This window comes from Setaria viridis, chromosome 9, assembly GCF_005286985.2.
Source record: "Setaria viridis chromosome 9, Setaria_viridis_v4.0, whole genome shotgun sequence".
NCBI classification, from domain to species: domain Eukaryota; kingdom Viridiplantae; phylum Streptophyta; class Magnoliopsida; order Poales; family Poaceae; genus Setaria; species Setaria viridis.
Genome location: NC_048271.2, coordinates 50,289,528 through 50,310,718, shown reverse-complemented (window position 1 = coordinate 50,310,718; position 21,191 = coordinate 50,289,528). Strand labels below are relative to the sequence as shown.

At 47.1% G+C, this 21,191-nt stretch overlaps 3 protein-coding genes and 2 non-coding genes across 6 annotated transcripts; 3 read left to right on the top strand and 2 right to left on the bottom strand.

The window, feature by feature from the left end:
* Positions 1-50: 50 nt before the first annotated feature.
* Positions 51-155, top strand: LOC117841238 (small nucleolar RNA Z103). Its single transcript, XR_004637259.1, has one exon. It is a non-coding gene; the product is annotated as a small nucleolar RNA Z103 (small nucleolar RNA).
* Positions 156-236: 81 nt separating this feature from the next.
* LOC117841239 (small nucleolar RNA Z103) lies at positions 237-340 on the top strand. Its single transcript, XR_004637260.1, has one exon. It is a non-coding gene; the product is annotated as a small nucleolar RNA Z103 (small nucleolar RNA).
* A 3,463-nt stretch (positions 341-3,803) lies between these two features.
* LOC117835790 (G-type lectin S-receptor-like serine/threonine-protein kinase At2g19130) lies at positions 3,804-6,409 on the top strand. The gene has a single exon (XM_034715111.2). It carries the CDS (start codon positions 3,887-3,889, stop codon positions 6,332-6,334), a length of 2,448 nt encoding a protein of 815 aa, XP_034571002.1. The 5' UTR covers positions 3,804-3,886; the 3' UTR covers positions 6,335-6,409.
* A 236-nt stretch (positions 6,410-6,645) lies between these two features.
* Positions 6,646-15,403, bottom strand: LOC117836752 (uncharacterized). Of its 2 annotated transcripts, none has more exons than XM_034716238.2 (11): positions 14,959-15,399; positions 13,602-13,859; positions 13,252-13,494; positions 12,977-13,126; positions 11,192-12,618; positions 10,138-10,211; positions 9,867-9,948; positions 9,663-9,794; positions 9,436-9,542; positions 8,880-9,034; positions 6,646-7,090 (listed from the first exon to the last, which is right to left on the bottom strand). In XM_034716238.2, exons 2-11 carry the CDS (start codon positions 13,824-13,826, stop codon positions 6,854-6,856), a joined length of 2,832 nt encoding a protein of 943 aa, XP_034572129.2. In that variant the 5' UTR covers positions 13,827-13,859; positions 14,959-15,399; the 3' UTR covers positions 6,646-6,853. The 2 variants fall into 2 exon arrangements, with proteins under 2 accessions (XP_034572129.2, XP_034572130.2); XM_034716239.2 differs by having other exon boundaries at positions 6,813-7,037; positions 14,959-15,403.
* Positions 15,404-19,273: 3,870 nt separating this feature from the next.
* LOC117835789 (uncharacterized) lies at positions 19,274-20,032 on the bottom strand. Its single transcript, XM_034715110.1, has one exon. The coding sequence runs from the start codon at positions 20,030-20,032 to the stop codon at positions 19,274-19,276; it is 759 nt and encodes a 252-aa protein (XP_034571001.1).
* Between the last annotated feature and the right edge of the window lie 1,159 nt (positions 20,033-21,191).

The following is a 21,191-nucleotide window of genomic DNA, read 5'->3' as shown; positions in this document are numbered from 1 at the left end:
TTTACTCCTGTTTTTCTGGGCCTAATTATTTTAGCGATTAAAGATATTGATTGGAAATGACGATCCTTTCCCCAGATGATCGACTAGGATTATACTGTGCGCAATTGTGATACCTTCTCACCGGAGGAGGATTTCAAGCCAGAAATCTGATCCATCTAGTAGTTCACCGTTTCGTTTTCCCCCCTTTTTGGCTGAACTTTCTAATTTTTTGGTTGTTTGGTGAATACGGATATTGAGTTGATATGAGGATCCTTTCCCCAGATGATCGACTGTGATTAAACTGTGCGCAATTTTGATGCCTTATCTTCTGTGGAGGTTCCAATCCAGAAATCTCATCCATATGACTATCTTTGAGATAAGCAATTATCCTCACTTGTTTTTTTGGTTAAATGTGAACTAAAATTCGTAAAACAAAAATAATCGCATCTACCTACAATCCTAACTCTTTTCCCAATTGGAACGCAAGACGCTGTGCTCTACAAGTACCGCTCTTAAACGTATCGAGAAGCATGTTAATCTGGTGGACCTTCTTACGAACCTCTGTACATTGGTAATCGTTTATACTTCTATTTAAAATTACATAGAAGCAATGCGGCTAGAATTAGCACTGGAAGCTCATATTAGCAGCTATGAATTGGTTTTTTAAAATGAAGTATAAACATTTATATTAATTTCTGTTGTAGAATAACCTCGTCCTTTATCACTGTGTGCTTGGCCCACACTAGTCCGAATCGTTGACAAAGGCCCATCCAGGGCTGGCTTGCCTGAGCCCTTTCAAACTATGAGGCACGGTCATGGGTTGTCTCTTCCTAAACCCATTCAAGAGAATGAGGCCCATTTTCTTAACTAAACTCATTTCTTGTTGTGACAGCCCTAAACTCATTGCGAGTGTCCAGCATTTATTCTGGCGCAGTGATTCAGCGAATCAAATGGCACGGCCCATTTTCTGAACTAAACTCATTTCTTATTGCGTCAACTCCTCAACGGGAACATGCCGAGATGTCCGGAGCACAAAATATTGCTACAGGAGGACTCAGACTGACTTCCTCCGGTGAGAAAACGAAAGCAGCCATGCTATCACTGTCATCAAGCAGTACAAAACGCTGCTGCTCAGCAACATGCATCGCTCGGATTAGCCTGTAGCTCACCGCGACATGCAAGGCAACTCCCAACCACCAGCAATTACCCATGGTGATTGTTCCAGCCTTTTTCCTCCATCGGGTCACATCAAATGCAATGCAATTAAGACCGGTAGCCGAGCTGGTTCTCCTCGATTTGAACCGAGCTGGGGCACCCACGGCCGGCTCCAGCACCACCCTGAACCTCCGAGGGGACGGACCAGCCGCCGAGCTGTTTGCTTCGCCGTTTGATGGCGGAGCAACTCAGCACTTGATCGGCCGTTCGGGCAGCGGCGCTCTTGGCGTCAAGGTGAGGTCCGTCGTTGCCTCGTTGGGTTTTCATGGAGTGAAACGACGACCGGCCTCATCATCATCGCGTCCGCGCGCGTGTATACCTCTGACGTGCCGGAATCGTCTGCCACATTTCCCCTCTGGAGTAGTAGGGCTACGTACTCCGCCACGTCCTTTTCCCATCGCCAAGGTTTTTGTTGCTGTTGCATTGATTGAGCGGGGACGAGGTCGCGAGGACGACGCACGTCTAAGCGTGATGAAGATGGAAAAAATATCCTCGCACGCAAAGGGATAACGCCAAACGCCCCCATGCGTGATGAAGAAATAATCTTTTGATCCGGTCCATCTCCCGTGGCCCCGTGGGTTCCGTCGATCGTCGATGCAGGGCTTCAAGTTCATAGCGACAGGTAACCAACTGTAATAACTATAAAGCGCTGATGATAGCTTCGCGCTACAGCATGCAGATGATGATGAAAAGGTCAAAGGAGAGATACACGCCGGAAAACGAAAGAGATTATAGTAGGGAGAAAGGGAGGGAATTCCAAATTTCCAATCACACACCGCGTAGAGGTGGATGCTGCTCTTTTCCGGACAACTTCTATAAAGTTAAGAACACGACATATCGATTGCTGCATTATGACCCCGTTTGGTTCTTTTGTCCCTCCTAGAATTCATGTTACATCGAATGTTTGTATTAAACATAAATTAATTATAAAGTCAATTGCACGGATGGAGACTAATTTGCGAGACGAATCTATTAAGCCTAATTAATCTATGATTTGACAATGTAATGCTACAGTAAACATGTGCTAATGATGGATTAATTAGGCTTAATAGATTCATCTCGTGAATTAGCCTCCATCTGTGTAATTAGTTTTATAATTAGCTCATATTTAGTCCTTCTATTTGACCTCCGAATATTCGATGTGATATAAATTTTAGTCCGGACTAAAGATCCAAACACCCCCTATGGCTCATTGACGCGTTCTCTCTACTAATCTCTTCTCATATAGGACTAGCTTAACGAAGACAACGATATGATGCCGCATGCTACAGCTGGGCGACGAGGGCGTAGTACGTGCTCCCTTCCAAATTATAAGTTATTCTAATTTTTTTAGAGTCAAAACATCTCAAATTTGACCAGATTTATACAATAAAGTACTAATATTCATGATACCAAATAAGTACCATTGGTTTTTTCATTAAATATATTTTCATAATATATCTATTCAGTGCCATAAATCTTTGTGATCCTCTCTATAATTTTGGTCAAAAATAAAATGGTTTAACTCTTTAAGAAAATTAAAATAACTTATAATTTGAAACGGAGGGAGTAAGAGCCTACTGAAAAAAATGCTTTGAGTTTTGTTCAACACATTATAGTGACTACAAAAATTGACGGTTAACTTGAATTTTGAATGTTTGCATCAGTCTTTACTTCTTGAGGCAGATTTGGATGTAAGACAATGTCAATTGCCACTCTTTTTTCTTCTTCTAAAGTATTGCCCTCCCTTAGTCATACTAGGATTTCGAAAGTCTTAATTTTTTTTACTAATAAAAGCTATATGAATAAATTCGTATTCCAAATGTCCTCGACACTGATTTTGTAGCAGGTGATGATATATTGTAAAACAAATTGATGGTCAAAGTGTATCTCTAAAGATCTTTTTAAATCCTACATTGATTATATCGACTAAAGTACTTCCTCCATTTCATTTCAAATTGTAGGTCGTTTTGATTTTTTAGTGCATCTAGATATATAGTTATATCTAGATGCATAATAATGTCTATAAACCTAGAAAAGACAAAACGACCTACAATTTGGAACGAAGGGCCATCAACCTCCTATGTCGTTATGATGTTTAAGGCTGTCACAGTTAACCTAAAAAAGATCTGGTGCTAATACTTGCTTTGTTACCCCTTCTTCTCATGTTCAGTGAATTTGCAAAGCTCTTGCCATTGTTTTGCAAAAAGCCTTGGTATTTCAACAAGACGGGAATCTGTTGACTACCAGTTGTAGCGATTATATACGGCATGGAACATCTGGAAGTAGAGGAATAGGAGAGTATTTGAAGGGAAGAGCATGAAACCTGATCAAGTCTTTGCAGATTCAGGAAGATGTCAGCTTGCCTTAGGGCGTGCGGTACCCATCGGTGGGTTAGAGAACTCTCATTATTCTTATGTTATTGTTGTATGAGCTTATCTTATTTATGTAATATTGAACTTATTGTAATTTGGACCTTCTTCCCCATTCTTAAATGAATTAACAGTGCTTGTGCTCCTTTTTATTTAAAAAAAACTGTTGACTGTTGAGGAAACAATCGAGGGGTCCCACGGCTGCCAAAAACAGTGGAATCCAGTTCAAGTTGCGTCAAGCTGTACATATACTTGCCTCAGCCTACTTCTTGTATCTGAAACAACAAAATAAGACCAACAATTCTTAGCTCCTACTGTAGGAGCTGCAACTGCAAGCCACCATGCTCATCCTCGTTTTCCTGCTCCTCTCCAGCTTCAACCTCCAAACAACCGGCGCCATCGACACCCTCACCTTGGGCCAGTCCCTCCCATGGAACCAGACGCTGGTCTCCAAGGGCGGCAACTTTGAGCTCGGCCTCTTCTCCCCCGGCAAGTCCAAGAAGTACTACATCGGCATCTGGTTCAAGAAGGTCTCCAAGCAAACGGTCGTGTGGGTGGCCAACCGAGAGCGCCCGATCCTCGAGCCGTCAGCCTCTCGCTTCACGCTGAGCGACCGCGGCGAGCTCCTTGTCGTCCAAGTGACGCCATCGAACACCTTGCTGTGGTCGTCGAACGCGTCCGCCACCTCGTCCCCGCGCGCCACCGTCGCCACGCTCCAGGACGACGGCAACCTCGTGGTGCGGAGCAACGCCACGGCATCGGCGTCGGGCCCCGTGGTGTGGCAGAGCTTCGACCACCCCACGGACACATGGCTCCCCGGGGCCAGGCTCGGCTACGACAGGGCCCGCGGCGTGCACAGCTTCCTCACGTCGTGGACGGACTCTGAGAACCCGGCGCCCGGCGCGTTCTCCATGGTGATCGACCCGCAAGGGCAAGCCAAGTTCGACCTGCTCGCCGGCGGTGTCCACCAGTACTGGACCACCGGCCTGTGGGACGGCGAGGTGTTCGAGAACGTGCCGGAGATGCGGTCGGGCTACTTTGTCGGCGTCCCCTACGCGCCGAACGCCAGCGTGAACTTCTTCAGCTACCACGACCGGAAGCCCATGGGCATCGGCAACTTCGTGCTCTACGTGAACGGGCAGATGCGTCGGCGGCAGTGGATTCAGGGAGGGGACTGGGTGCTCTTCTGCTCCGAGCCCCACGACGCGTGCGACGTGTACGGATCCTGCGGGCCCTTCGGCGTGTGCAGCAACACCACCAGCCCCGCGTGCGAGTGCCCCGCGGCGGCCTTCGCGCCCCAGTCACAGGGGGAGTGGGCGCTGGGGAACACCGCGTCGGGGTGCGCGAGGCGGACCGTGCTGGAATGCCCCAGCGACGGGTTCCTCAAGATGCCGTACGCCGTGCAGCTCCCGAACGGCTCGGCGGAGGCGGCGGCCGGAGCACGGAGCGACAAGGCGTGCGCGGTCGCCTGCCAGCGAGACTGCTCGTGCACCGCGTACCTCTACGACGGAGCCAAGTGCTTGGTGTGGAACGGCGAGCTCGTGAACCTGAGGAGACTCCCGTCCAACGATCAAGGCGACCAAGGCGTCGCGGGGGCCGTGCTTCACCTCCGTGTCGCGGCCTCGGAGGCGCCACCGCCTGCGACGGTTGCGCATTCTTGGAGGAAGTCTATGGTGATCCTCAGTAGCTCGGTGTCGGTCGTGGTCCTACTACTGGCGTGCCTCATAATCTTTGTCGCGGTGGCGGTGGTGCTGCGGAAGCGGCGGGGGAAGGGCAAGGTGACCGCGGTGCAGGGCTCGCTGCTGCTGTTCGACTACCAGGCCGTCAAAGCGGCGACGCGGGATTTCACGGAGAAGCTCGGGAGCGGCAGCTTCGGGTCGGTGTACAAGGGGGTTCTCCCCGACAAGACGCTCGTGGCCGTCAAGAAGCTCGACGGCCTGCGGCAGGGCGACAAGCAGTTCCGCGCCGAGGTGGTCACCCTCGGCATGATCCACCACATCAACCTCGTGCGACTCCGTGGCTTCTGCTCTGAGGGGAACAAGAGGGCTCTCGTGTACGACTACATGCCCAACGGCTCGCTGGACGCGTACCTGTTCAAGAACAGCTCGGGCTCCAAGTTCCTGAGCTGGAGCCAGAGGTTTGGCATCGCGGTCGGCGTGGCCAGGGGCCTGGCTTACCTTCACGAGAAGTGCCGGGAGTGCATCATACACTGCGACATCAAGCCGGAGAACATCCTCCTCGACGAGGAGCTGGGCGCGAAGCTCGCGGACTTCGGCATGGCCAAGCTCGTCGGCCATGAGTTCAGCCGCGTCCTGACCACCATGCGGGGCACGATGGGTTATCTCGCGCCGGAGTGGCTCGCGGGCGCACCGGTCACCGCCAAGGCCGACGTGTACAGCTTCGGCCTGCTGCTGTTCGAGCTCGTCTCGGGCCGCCGGAACAACGGCTCCTCGGAGGAGGGGGGCCGCTCCGCCGTGTACTTCCCGGTGCACGCCGCGGTCAAGCTGCACGCGGGCGACGTGGTCGGCCTGCTGGACGAGAAGCTGGCCGGGGATGCCTACGTGGAGGAGCTTGAGAGGGTCTGCAAGGTCGCGTGCTGGTGCATTCAGGATGATGAAGGCGACCGGCCGACCATGGGGCTCGTTGTGCAGCAGCTCGAAGGTGTTACTGATGTTGGACTGCCGCCGATACCGTCGCGGCTTCACATGCTGGCGACGGCTAATGGGTGCGCCGGTGGGGTTGCCGAGGACGAACCAAAAAACGGTAGCAAATTAGCGACAGAAGTGTAACGTGTATTAGTTACTGCACTGGTGTAAGACCTGTAATGCTAGTTTCAGTGTTTCAGCATGATTTTTCCTTTGTTACATCAAGAGTGTAGTACGAGTACTATGTAGAAATCATAGCAGGCAGCCAAGCACCCCGGCAGGGTTAGATCCTCTGCAACAGGAGCTGCCAATGATTTTTTTTTTCACTTTGTCTATGTCCTTTGAATTCCTGATCAAGCCAGTACAATTGTCTTTTCAGTCCATCATTGCGACAATATCCAACACCCGGACCCCAACACCCCCCGAGGTTCTGAAACTAACGTTTTCAAAACCGCTTTTGCCAAAATTGCAACCCCATTCATTTACACTCACTTCTAGCACTGTGCTGTACAACTTCAGGGCGGGAAAACTTTCTATACTAACTACAAAGAATACATCGAGCACAAACCTAGAACCTAACTATCAAACTATACAAATCAACAGCTACAAACAGCCCCAAAAAGAACGAATGAAATCACTGCAGAACTACAAGAACCAACATTATCAGGATATACACTTAACAGGTAAAGATGAAGCTGCTGCTGTCGAGTAAAGAGCCTTAAGTACAGAAATGAACTTCAGAAGTGCTTCTTCAGAGAACCACTCAAGTTTCCATGTATGTACCGCATCAATTTCATCAGACTGCTTGTTACTCGGATTCTGGATGCTATTGTGAAACTCTTCTTGCCTATGATTATCCAAAATCAATGTCAAACATTTGCCGTTGCGCTGATCCATGACCTGAATGTATACATTGCAGTAAATATCAACTTTTTGAATGATCTTGCAAAGTTTATGTAGCGGGAAAAAAAAAGGAAAAGCACAAGCACCTACATCCCAGCCATGAATAACAGCAGGGGTGGGCATTTGGTCAGGGCTGCAGTCCAGTTATTTTGGGTTTTTAAAAATTCGGTCAACTGAAAGTGTTACCCGAACTACTGCCAAAATTTTCTCTAACCCATAGTTCGGGTACCCGACTTTTTTGCTCGGTCTTTGGTCAGATCCAAACCGAGCCCACATCCCGCACCCCCACTCGCTGCCCTATCCAGCCCCCTGCAGCCCCACTCTCTCTGCTGCCCCTGTTGTCCACCACTAGCTCATCCACGGTCTGCTTGCTCGCCCCCATCCTCTCGCAGAACTTGCTGCCATGGGGAGAGATGTCAAGTGAGAAGGGGCTTCCTGTTTGGTTTTGCTTCTGAGAGGAAAGGGTGGTGGTGGTGCTGTGAGCTGAGCTGCTCTGTCTGGGAGGCAGAGAAGAAAAATGAGATGTGGGAGAAGAGGATCGACAGAGGCGATGGGTGGCTGTTGCTTGCTTGTTCTGATGCTGCAGCCGCGGGAGAAAGAGGAAGAGATGACATGGGAAGAAAGGAGAGGCTGGCGGTATGGATCTGCAGTTCTGCGCTAGTTTGATTGAAGGAGAGATCCAAGAGAGAGGAGAGAAGAGGAAGGGGGAGCAGCAGCTGCTGGTTGCTTTGTGGAGAAGAGCACAGATAGATAAGGATAAGAAAGCTCATCCCCACGGCTCAGTCAGTTCGGTTAACGGATGGTGGTGACCTAACTCAACATAAATAAATCGGTCATCTTGGAGCAATAACCAAAATCAGGATCGGAGACCGAGATTTCAGTCTTTTCGGTCTTGGTTTTGGGTATTTTGGTTTGGGATTTGGTCACCAGTTTTTCTGTCCACCCCTATATGAAAGAGCCTTTAGAACTATGATTTCAAGATCAACTCACTAAGGTAAAAACTAAAAGAAACATTCTTCCTTGACCTTTCTTGTAAAAGTAAAGCTTGTGTGAATATAAAAAATTTTCTTAGCACTAACAGCTGGCCATGGCCCCTAACTTTGTCATCTCCGAATAAGCAATTTACTTCTTGAGAAAAATGTGAAAAAAAGATGCAAATTGATTTCATTTGAAGAAATTGCATGTATCCCCAAAAACCTCCATTATGTACCTAGAACCCCTTTTTTTTAAAAAAAATATTGCTAACCATATGGTTATACCGGTTGCATCAGTCTGACAGGTTTACCTTAAATTGCATTCTTTTATCTACATCCAACATCAACGAGCTTTGCAACCATATAGCTTACGGATGGCAACAAACTATAGATGTTTTCTAGCTTCCTCTTTTAATTTTAATAATGATTAGGCAAGTAAGAGTAGCAACAGTTGAAAATTTGAGTCGCATAGCTAAAGTGAAAGGTTATATTCCTCTCAGATGAGAAAGCTATCAAGTTTTTTTTCCCGAAACAGGGTCACCCAGCTTTTATAGAAAGCATATAAAAGTTTGTAGAAAGCTATCAAGATTCCTCAGTATGAAAATAATCAAGACGTAAAGTTTGGAACCATAAGAGTGCTTCTTATTTAGTGACTGGCTTAAACAAGTTATTTCTGCTAAACAGAAAACAATGCCCATGTAAATATTCAAAGAAAACAGAGTTAACAAAAGGTTTATGAAAATAAAAATATTGCAAATTATCATGGAGTAAACCAGATAAATTGTAATTGCTAAAAGCCAAGCACAACTTACCACTTCTTGAATATTGTTAATAGAACAAGATGCATCAAGAGAAAAGTATGGAGGGTCTGAATCATCAGGTACACGACCAAACTGATCTAGGTCCTCAATGCACACCAATATTGATCCTTCAATGACAAATATGGATCTGATAAAAAAGGAGTCGTCTGCAGAAGAAAAATGGTCAATAATGTTTCAGCAACTTGTAAGAGCAATCAAGAAGATACAAGTGCAGTAGGAAATGATCAATTGAAGTTAGAGTGAAATTTGGGACATGCAACAACCAAGAGTTCATGAGGAAAGTTCACATGATTGGATTTGTATATAAGTTTACGGTAGGTACATCTACTTGATTTTTACTAAGATTTAGCCAACAGTGGCTTATGTTATGACTTAATATTGAACCTGAAGTTAACATAAGGCTAAAGAAGAACTGAAGAAGTGCCCAGTGTTTGCAGTATATCCTATTTTGTTAGGATGCAAACTATAAAGAATGGAAAGGTAGTTCTGATGTGTTCCATCAACAAAATGCTGTGATGTTTCATCACCCATCACCAGACCATGGTACCTTCAGCATCATTCCTCCAGAACATCAACATAGAGTAGAGAAATATTCCCTTCTTTGCAGATCCACATATACATTTCTCGAACAATTTAACTTGGATGTTCTCCCAACTGCCATTTAAATTGCACAAACAAGCATAATAAGAAAAATGGAAAGAAGCTGCAACAAACAAAATAAAGTGTTCGTTGGCTCAAAAAGAAGTTTGTTTGTGGTGATTGCGGAAGCCATACCTTTGCAAATGTATCTCATGGTTTAATTTGGGGAAGTTGGTGTTGGTTACACTCAAGAGCCAAAGTACATCTTGTGCTTCCTTGGAAGTCCGTGTGAAGAATAGATGAGTTGTATCGTCTACCATGTGTACCCTGCGAGATTGCAAAACAGAAAGCCTCATGTAAGCCATGCCACCATTGCTATCGATCGATATGCTAACTGACCTCAGTGCCTGTAGTCCCAGCCCAATTGAAACCTTTTCCAGACTTTCCAGAGTATAGCTGCCCAAAACTCTTGGCTTGGTTTCTGTAAATTAATGAGTATGTTAGAAATTATGGAGATAACAAAGGCCTGAAATAGAGATATGGGGAATACAAATTTCTATCAGGCATGTCTATGTAAATGACCAGTTACAATAGTCAAACAAAAAAAGGAAACTGGAAACAAGATTCAGATGGGAAAAATAAACAATATGTACAAAAATAAGTAGTTAACCTTTTCCATCACAAACCATATCAAGTAGCAGGACATACAATTTGTTTTGAGAACTTTGCAGCAAGGCTACCTCTCTACAGAAAGCAAGAGAACAACTGTCAGAGTATTGTGACCGTAGAAAAAAGGGAGGAGGGATGGTGATATAGATTACAGGCTGACTGCACATCCAGGAAATTTCCAGTTTCTTCATATCAGTAACTTAAAGTGTGGCCTTTAAGAAATGTGGTCCAGGATTAAGTAGAACATGAGCATTACTATAACTTATAAATAAATAAAGCTAGCATTTTTGCTTCGAACAAGTATTGGTAACTGCTCAATGCATTGAAGAATAAAAACAGCTGAATGCAAGTTACCCGATAATATGCAAGAGAATGGGTTAAGCACCTACAGCGAAAGAACACGCCAAGTGTTGCAACATCAACTACTGTGATGTTTTATTTCACTAATTCACCATAAGAATTTTGAAATTTAATTATCTCACAAGCACTTACATAAAAAAATTCTACACAGTAGTAACTCAAAGAACTGCATTTTTCTAAGTGTCACACAGGTGTCTTTGTCAAATACAAAAATAGCTATGGCAGAAAAGGCGGTGACTACTGACTACATTCATCTGATCTGATGTACTCAATCCTTAACATGTTAAATTATACAAACAGACTCCCTGTATCCAACAATGTAAAGTGTATTTGATTTCATCAGTTTTGACCACAAATTATAACCACACGTAGTACAAAAGTTACATCAGTAGATTTCCATTTGAAGTTCTTTTTAGTACATTGTAAGAGAAATTGATGGTCACAATCTACTTTTGAAGACTTATCCATTTCAAAATACGCCTTATAATGTTGGACAGAGGGACTGCTACATATTATCCACAGGAGTTCTACAAAATATTACTCCCAAATCTTTTAATGATAATCATTGCGAATGAATACATTACTCAAGCCATTAATCTGGTACATTCTAGTTTATTAGCCAATGCAAAATCTGTTCATCAATGTTAGCTTGTAATATTTCTAGGGTTGGTGAACACAGAGAAAATGGTTCTCACCTTTGGACTAAAGCGCCCGCTTCCTGAAACAGGTATGCACAACAAGCTACTTGTTCACATGTTTCAGACTTGTCATTTTTTGCTACTTCCAAGTTGATGAAATCCTTGACGATCATGTGTTCCCCTGTCGTACAAGAAGTTATATTTGTGCTGACATTCTTAGGCAGAATTCTTGAGTAATGGCTTTCAGAGCCTTCTTTCTTGGGAGTACTTTTGCTCGGGTCGCATGTCAAATGGCCATTTCCTTCAGCTAAAACATGCTCATCCACCTGATCGCCATTCATTTTAATACTTTCTATTTTGGTACCATTATGATTCTTCAAAGCAAATATCCTCCTCTTAAACCTCTGCTTGCCTTTTTGTCCAACTAGATGGCCTGAATTCTGACCTAGATGACCATTCCTCTGGTTACTGTCATGAAACTCCTCAATATCAAACTCTCTGTGATCTGTGCGAATTGGTTCATCTTCTGCTGAATGGTCAGATAAACTTTTCTCCGCTGAAAAGTACTTGTTTCCCTCATGATCACTATCTACAAAAGGAAACAAAGCCACCTGTCCATTAAGAGCCAACTCCATCTTTGTCTGCATTGCTGCACAATCATCTTCCGAATTGCATGAACAAAAATCATCCGAAGAATCATCACTGCAGCTGCTATCACTACCGAGTGAACCAACAGAATGAAGATGTCCTGAAATCTGCAAAAACTCTTCCTCCAGAAAAAGTCTGCGGTGTAGAATGTCCTCCTTGTATTGTGGAGGTGACTGAGGACTAGGATATGCATTGTATGGACTTGATTCTATCAACTTGCTCATTGTATTGGATGGTGTTCCATTTGCCAGCATATTTCTTGAACCATCTTCCAACTCAGAGAAGGGGTCAGTATGTGAAGTACCTACTAACTCAAGGGGAGGAGGTCGTTGAAAATAATTTAAGTGCATCGTTAGATGAACTTGGTTTGCATTCACTTCATTCGAGGATTCTTTGACGATTCCATTAGAACCAGAATGTGCATTATCTGTGAAAGATGAGTCCGACTCCAAAAGGTTTGAGCTGCTCCCACCTTCTGATACATGTACCAAATCCGACATGTTATTTGAAGTCTCCTTGTGTGCTTTCTGCCTTTTCTTTTGTCTAGCATAACTTCCATTGCCATAGGTGACATCAGCAGATAGGTTTTCACCATCTGTTTTGTCTGCATTGTCATCCATCCACTCCTTAAACTCACGGAGCCAGTCACTTGATTTTTCTTTCTTCAGCAATTCAGCGGTGTTTATCAATGAAGCAATTCTTATGTCATGATCAGCACCTGCAGTTTCATCCTTCTTAGAACTGTCACTATCACAGGGGGTGGACTGCTGGTCTGTACCATCATCAGAGAGATTTCTCTCTCCCTCCACTATGCTGGCAAGTCGGGAAATTTTTCTCTACAGTATAAGAACGAGAAAAGCAATGTCAGTTAATCATCGAAGTAGTCACGTATGGACTATAAGAATGTATGCGGTCTCAGGATAGTACAACACTGTTTCAATCTTGCAAATAAGTATGGAAGGCGCATCTTGAATTTCTAAAAATGATGATCACATACACAGCCATCTTGAATGAATCAACCAGAAACCAAATTTATGGAACAAAACACAGGTCACAACAATATGTGTGCTAGATTATCTTTACTGCAAGAGAATAGTAACACAGAAAATTTCCAACCAAGGAATCTCAATATTTCATGCTACATCCAATTTATCAACTTAGTTCAATTGGTGCGACAGAATAACGGATACCTACCATCTTCAAAGTTAGCGTGTCCTCATCTTCATGATCATCCATTGCAGGGAAATAAAATCCATAACCAGCAGGTTGATTTTGTCTGCATGCAAACAGTACTTGCTTTTCCCAGTATTCTTGCGTGTTCATACCTTTATCATCTAACTTCAACTGAACCAGAAAAGGCCAGGGAACATATTAGCTGTCACTTTACTCCAATACTGCGGAACACACTATTATGATGGGGAAAGTTATAGGAAAGAAAGAGAGTTGGATGTTTGAAGTTAACTACTTACATTTTCTGGATTACGAAAAAAACTGAACACATGTGCTCGATACCACCGAGCACAGCAGATAGGATTGCCTTCCAACCAGAGGTTCTGCAATAAAGATAGCGTGCCAAGGATTTCCAACTCTGAGAAATTTGAGATGATATTGTACGAAAGGTCAAGCCCCATGAGTGACTTGAGATTCTCAATCCCATGTACTGTAGTTAAAGCGTTGTTTCTCACAACAAGTTTTACAATTCGACTGGAAACCTGCAAGAAAGCAACAGGTAACTGAAGATACCACTAAAAGAATGTGACCACAATAAGCTAGACTGTGCGGCAATGCTGTGGAGTGGGTATAAAGGTAATGCAATTACCTCACTCAAAGATGAAATTGAACGCAAATGATTAAATCCAAGATCCAGATTTCGCAACTTTGTACATTTCCGCAGATTGTCCACCTTTGCAAACTTGTTGCGACTGAGATCCAGGGTTTCAATTGCAGGCAACAATTGCAGCGATTCATCCATGAGTACTATGCCATTAGATGCACATGAGACATATGAAAGTTTGCTCCATACAGGAGAGTCCTTGATATCCATGATTCTACTAGCGAAGACATGCCTAAGAGCATCCTGCAGTAGCACGAAATCAACTATTTGAATTTGGCTAAATATTCTAATAATATGGATTCAAACAACTGATGAAGGGGATGATTAGTGCTACTTATCTCTCTAAATGAATTCTTTGGTGCTAGCTTTTCATTCTGACTGTATACCATTAAAGATTAAAATATGGCAAGCTAAATCAAGTTGCATACACCATAGCGGCAACCAAACACTAGAGTTTTCCATGCATGCTCAATTTTCGTTGCATATTCCATCTGCCAACAGACCACACCATATACAATGGTTGGTATCTGATACTTGTGCAAGCAACATGGAACAGCAAAGTACATTAAAGCAATACAAAGAGATGCTATTAGAAATCCAAGAAGCATTATGCCCATGGTAGTTTCTAAGATCACTGCTAATCTCAAACTCGCATGAACAGTAAATTCCAGTTAAAATTTTCTTCATAGCTTAAAGAAGGATGTATTTGAAGATGCATGCACTATACAGATCACAATATGTTATGCCTGTTAAAAGACCACATGACTGGACAAGTTCTTAGTGCCGAAGCTAGCTAACTAGACCACAGAATAATACAGCAAGCACGACAGAGATGATTGTTACAATTGCATATATGGTCTCAGCAGCACAAGCAGTAGTATAATCCAATGTGTGACCAGAATTTGAGCAGCTCTGCAATCCATCTACTTCAAAGAAACTACCGAGGACTACATTCATTTTGATGATGATTTCAAGACAACATTACATTAAACCCCGCAAGCAAGATCCGAATGAAACTTCAATAAACGTATGAAGAGGCATCTTAGCACGAGGATCCAATTGATTAACAAAATGGCAGAAACATGCTGAGTGAACAGAATTAATGAACAGGATTGGATCTAGGACTGAATCAAAAGGTGTGGACCTAGCATTGCAGCAACGGGGCTAAATAATGGTACTTCACTAGCTGTTGATGAACCAAACCATCAAACAATAGGTACATTTGACAGCCCAGAATAGCTGACGGTAGTTGAGGATCAGAGCAGAGCCTGTGGTCACCACCCCGCGAATCGCCAGAGGCAAGGAATACAAACGAATTGTGCTGCGGATGATAGAAACGCACCGTGGAATCGTAACAGACGAGCTTCTCGAGGGTGTGGCGGAGCTCGAGCAGTCCCCTGGCGGCCGAGGTGGAGAGGTCGCAGCCCCGCAGCTCGAGGACGCGCAGGCGCGCGAAGGGCAGGAGCGAGAGCGGCGCCGGGTCGCGGCCGGGCCCCGCGGCGACGACCTTGAGCGAGGTGAGGAGGCGTAGGATCCGGCGGAGCTGCTCGAGCGCGCGGTGGTCGCCGAGGTCGGCGACGTAGGCGCGGAGGTAGTCGACGGGCGCGCCGGCGCCGACGGCCTCGAGCTCCCGCAGCGCCTCGAGGCGGGAGGCGACGTAGTGGAGGCCGACGGGGTGGAGGCGCAGGGTGACGGTGCCGTCGAGCAGCGCGCCCGCGTTGCGCGCCACGTAGCGAACCAGCAGGTCGAGGTAGCGGTCGCCGGTGACCGGCGACCCCCCGCGCGGCGTGGGCATCGGGATCGGGGCTAGGGTTTGGGGGCGGGGGCGCGCCGGCGCATCCGCGAGCGGCGGGGCGGGGTGGGGCGAGCGCGGGAGGGGAGGGGAGGGGAGGGTGGAGGCGGTCAGGCGGGGGAGGGAGGGAGGAAGCGGACACGGCCGCGGTTGTATATACGTATGATTGGGGACACGCGGGCTTAGCTGTGGCGCGGTGCGGGGGAGGGAACGGAAGGCGACGCGACGCGGATCGGCAGATGCGCGAAGCAATCGCGGTTAGCGAGCACCAGGTGGGGGGTTTCGTTCCGCAAATACTTTGGTTTGTTGGGGCTAAAACGGACGGGGATCGCGCGGGTCGCTCGGGCTGGTGGCCCCTGGGGTTGGGCTTGGGCGTTTGGCTTGTGCTTGCGGTTTCCGGCGCTGGCATTGAGTTGTGCGCGCGGTTATGGCTGTGCGCCGTGCGCGCGTTGGCGTTTTGTTGCTGCAGGCAGTGAGGGCACCAGCAACAATTATTGCCAACTGCTCTCTATAGTATCTACGTGTCCCTGCCACCTCAACTTGCAGATAGCACCAGCGGCAACCGCTTTATCGGTTCATCTCTAACAACACTGCCCAAGAAAATTGTGGGCCTAACGTCTTGACAATTTTACTCCTTCGTTCCCATCTCATACGGAAGAACAAAAATCTCTTCCCGGTTCCCACCAGGCCACCATCAGAATACCTCCACTAGCAGCACCGCCGTCCACCGCGGCTGGACCGAGCGCCACGCCGCCATGCGTCCCCGCAGGCCAGCACAGCATGCTTCTTCTTCTTCCGCTTGCCGACGCCCGTCCCGCCCTGCTCCCGGCAGCGCGCTCCTCTCCACTGTGCTCCGCCCCGCTCAAGGCCGGCGACCGTGCGCCACCTCGCCCCGCTCCCCTCCTTCGTCTTCCTTCAACATCCTCAGCTCCAGCAGCGGCGGCCCAGCTCCACGCCGTCCGCGGCCGGCGACTGTGCGCCACCGGTCACGCCCCCACCCTTGCCCCCGCGCCTCGACAACAGTGGCCGCGCTCCGCCCTGCCCCGGACCGCCGGCCGTCCTCCCGGTGCCCGCCCGCCCGCCCTCGTCCCGGCGGCCGGCGCTAGCTCCTCTCCCCAAGCCGTCCGACGAGCAGCGACGCAGGGGCCATGGCGACGATATCCTAGCGGATTGAGGCAAAGAGAGACGAAGGGATGAGAACGGCGTTGTCGGGCCCACGAGCGTTGAACTGCGTGCTAAGTGTCGCTGGGTTAAGCGAGAGCACATTCTCTCTCTTACCTCCCTCTCCTACGTGGCTCTCTTATAGATAGCATAACGGCGCCATTGCGGGTGCCCTGAGCGAGCCCGGGCGTTTGGTGGCTTGTTCTGCTTGGCTTTCGTGGTGGCTTGGCGCTTTGTCTGGGTCTAGAGTCTAGACTATGGCCGGCTCAGACTAGACCAGCCGGGTTACGGGGCTGAGAACGGTGAGTTGTGCGATCTGGCGCCAAAGGTGGCGCACCAGCCGTCTTCCCCGGAACGTTGGCTTGAGTGCTTCATAGGCAGGGTATCTACGGTGGAAAATGGGAAGATGCCGGCGAAGTTTTCTTTAACAGTTTGTGTCAGTAGTCAGTACATGGCACGCACACCTGTGACGTGACCATGCGCTGTCTAGATCCGGCGCCACCTGTTGTTCTACAGTGTCCAAATGGCACCATGTTCTTCGACACTGCAGCACGCACATGACGCCGGCCATACGACACACATGTGGCGTTTGGTTATTGGGATATAGGAGGCGGGGAAGGGAAATGGAGAGTGGTGGAAATCATTTCCTTTGTTTGAGTTTTAGAATATGGAAATGTGGTGGGAAAAGAAATAGAAAATAATAGCCTCATTTCACACCGTTTCTATCCTATCTATGGAGGTGGATTATGATCGGGATGAAATTGACTAACACGTGTGAACATGGTTAACGCAGCTGGCGTAGCTGTGTCGACGACCTTGCCGGGTAGGGCGGCTGAGGGAGATTTGCAAGAGCTGGATTGGGGGCGGCTGGGATGGTTGCTTCAAGTGGCGCCGTTGCGTGGTTGCTCTGAGCCGTCGCTCACCTCGTACAGCATCGTCTTGCGGGCATGATATTGGTTAGCTTGTTTCTTCTTCCCCTTTTATTCATGTTCCCTGATTCTTTGATTTCTGTTTCCATGCAGAATAAATGGTTGTAGCTTTGGCTGATGGCTCTGCTCCGCCTCCTCGTCCAAGGTCAACCATGCTGTTGGTCCCTCATCAAAGCAGCTCGATTTTGATGCTAAGTAACTTGATTTCGAGCAGAGTAGGTTCGATTTGGCTCCTTGTTTGCCATACACTTGCTGCCGAACTCATCGCCAATCATGCCATGGTTGAAGGCTATCGCTTGCCTCGCGCACAGGCCGCCGGAGCCATCTCACACATTGTCGGGGATAGATCTCCAGTACCCGCAAGGAAGGAAGAAGACGGACTCCTACTAGGATTCCTCTGTAATCCTACTAGGATTCATACCATGTAATCCTACTAGGAGTTCTACCTTGTAACCGACTAGTAATCCCACCCCCTAGAGTATATAAAGGAGGGTAGAGGTACCTAGTCAAAGAATTGGCGGAACTGCAGTTGCCTATCTTGGCATAATTGTGTGTTTATATAGAGGAGTTCTAAAAGACTCCAAAGAGATTACAAGATAAAGTTGTTAGAATCTGGTTTTGTTGTGCATGGATACATCTTGTAGATAAACTATCAAACTAATCTATCTATAACAGAACCAGACTCTAAACAACTCATTCATTTGTTACATGTGATAACAATATCTTTAACTAACACCCTCTCTCAATCTGAAGCTCCTGTCAACTTGAGATTTAGATTGCGCACAAAGTTCTCTATCTGGCGAACAGGTAGTGCTTTGGTAAACCCCTCTGCTAATTGATCTCCTAAAGGAATAAAACGAAACTGAAACTGTTTATTCATAACTCGTTCTCGCACAAAATGAAAGTCAATTTCTATGTACTTTGCTCTAGCATGAAATACCGGATTAGCAGATAAATAAGTTGCTCCCAAATTATCACACCACAAAATAGAAGTGTGTTCAACTTTAATCCCAAGCTCGGCTAGCAATGATTCCAACCAAATTATTTCAGCCGTTGCATTGGCCATAGATTTGTACTCAGCTTCAGTTATTGATCTGGAGACTGTAGCTTGTTTTCTAGCACTCCAAGACACAAGATTAGTTCCAAAAAATATTGCAAACCCACCTGTAGATCTCCTATCATCTACACTACCGGCCCAGTATGCATCAGAAAAACCACTAATAAAAGTAGTCATAGATTTCTGAATTTTAAGACCCAAGTTCATAGTATACTTAATATACCTCAATATTCATTTGACTGCTGTCCAATGTAAAGTAGTGGGTGCACGTAAAAATTAGCAAACCTTATTTACTGAATATGATAAATCTGGATGTGTCAATGTCAAATATTGAAGAGCTCCGACAATGCTTCTATACCGAGTGCTATCTTCAGGACCAAACACTTCTCCTTCATGACTTGAAAGTTTTTTTGAAGCTGATAATGGAGTAGTAGACGGTTTGCAATTAGACATACCAAATCCTGCGCATATTTACCTTGAGAGAGGAGAATACCATCTTTTTCTTTCTTGACTTCAATACCCAGGAAATAATGCAGGTCACCAAGATCTTTCAATGCAAATTCCTTCTTAAAATCCTCAAGTAAGGCCAACACAGCTTCTGGAGATGAACTTGTGACAATGATATCATCCACATAAATCTATACCTAATATTAAAGTGCGGTTGTTTCTTCCAACCGTCATGGTTATTTTGCAAAAAAATCCCTCAACTTTTTCGTAATCAACCCGCAGTCCTGAGAGTTAAACTGCCGTAGTTCGTTGATGATTTGCAAAAAAAGTCCCTCAGTTTTTTCATAATGAGGTCCCTGCTCTTGCGCATGGTGGTGAGGCCCTTGTAGTTCTTGAGCATGGAGACGACGCTGGCGAGGTGCCAGATGACGCTGATGTAGACGAGTGCCACGAGGTAGGCGACGATAAGGAGGAACGCGAGCAGCCCTGCGAGCCCCGACCCGTTATCCGCGGTGACGAGGAGCCCAAGGAAGACGATGACGAACACCGTGTGGTACACGAAGAGGAGCGCGAAGGCCGCGAGGAACATCGCTGCGAGCCTCCTCCATACTTGGGGCACGACGGAGAGCACCCACAAGAAGGTGAGCACGTCGTACTTGGCAGAGTAGACGAAGGCGACGGAGAAGACGGCGGTGGTGGTGGCGAGGAGGGAGAAGAGGAGGAGGGAGAGGAGGTAGGCGGCCTTGAAGAGGAGGAGGGCGAGCCAGTCGGATGCGAGGCAGAAGAGGAGGCAGCACTGGGCGTCGGTGCTCGGGACGGAGGAGTCGAGGGCGGTGTCATCGGTGTTGATGTGGGTGAAGAGGGTGTGGGAAATGGCGATGTGGAGGAGGAAGAGGGTGGAGAGCAATAGGACGAATGCGGCGGTGACGCGGACGAAGAGAGGCCTGTGCGGGCCACGGAGGATCGATGCGGAGGCGGTGTAGATGCCTGCCGCCCCCAGGAACTCCAGCTCCTCCGGCTCGCACTCCATGGTCTCGATCTGGGGGGGAGGATTGGTTTGGTTGCTTGGGGTGGGTGGGAAAGGGAGAGAGGGATTAGGGAATTTCCTTCTGGCTGGGGGGAAGGGAGGAAGAGGAATGGGGATGGAAGGCTCTGGAGGATGGAAGCAAGGCGGAGAGATAAAGAGAAAAAAGCCACCTCAACTTGAAAAATGTCCCTCAACTTGTTTGTAATCAACCCGCAGTCCTTGGAGTTAAACAGACGTAGTTCTAGATGATTTGCAAAAAGGTCCCTTCCTTCCTCGCCTACTCGTGTGCTCTGCGGCCCGCGATGCATTCGCCCCTTCCTTGATTCCCACGAATCAATCCGTCATCACGCGCTATCCGCCATCCGCCCATGCCCCACTGGCCTCGCCGTCCACCGCCGCCAACCCCCTCGCCATCCACTGGGCTGCCCATGCCATAGCCGCCACGGCATCCACGCGTGACACCGCCTGCCGACCAAGCAATACACCCAAGAACAAAATAGAGGACAAAGGAATACTACTAACCAACAATAACAAAATTTGACATCAGCATCTAGACGTCAATCATTCGCAGCTACAACACCACCACACAACTCCTCCTAGCTAGGCAGCGAAGGCCGGATGCAGCAGATGACAACGAATCTATCTAGTGGCAAGGAATCACACGGCAAACAATCGACAACACAATAGTGGGAGAGCAGGTTAGTGGTGGTGGGGATGCAACGCAAGAGGCTGGTGAGGAAGCAGTGACAGAGCGGGAAGACAATGGGGGTGCAGTGCAGGAGCCCAAAGAGGAAGCGTGCGGCAATATAGAAAACCAACATTATAAAATAAAACACGAGGGAATTGATTAGTTCTTGATCTCACCTAATTAGTTCTTGATCTTGCCTGATTAGCACGAGGGAACTGCGTGGTGGTTCCCAGACCGGTGAGATAAAGAAAACAGGCACAATGCTTGGGCTTTGGGATAAGAATAACGTGCTAATCAATTTTTTAAGCCTATGGGACCTACATCAAACAAAAACCAATGTTATAAAAGAAATAAACTTGGGTCCTGTCAACGCGAGATCACGTAGTGAGGTCTCGACGACTATAGGAGAGTGGGTTTGTTGGTGGGCGCTGCGATAAGGCTTTCGGTAAGGCTGCCGTTGTCAAGTAGAGTTGT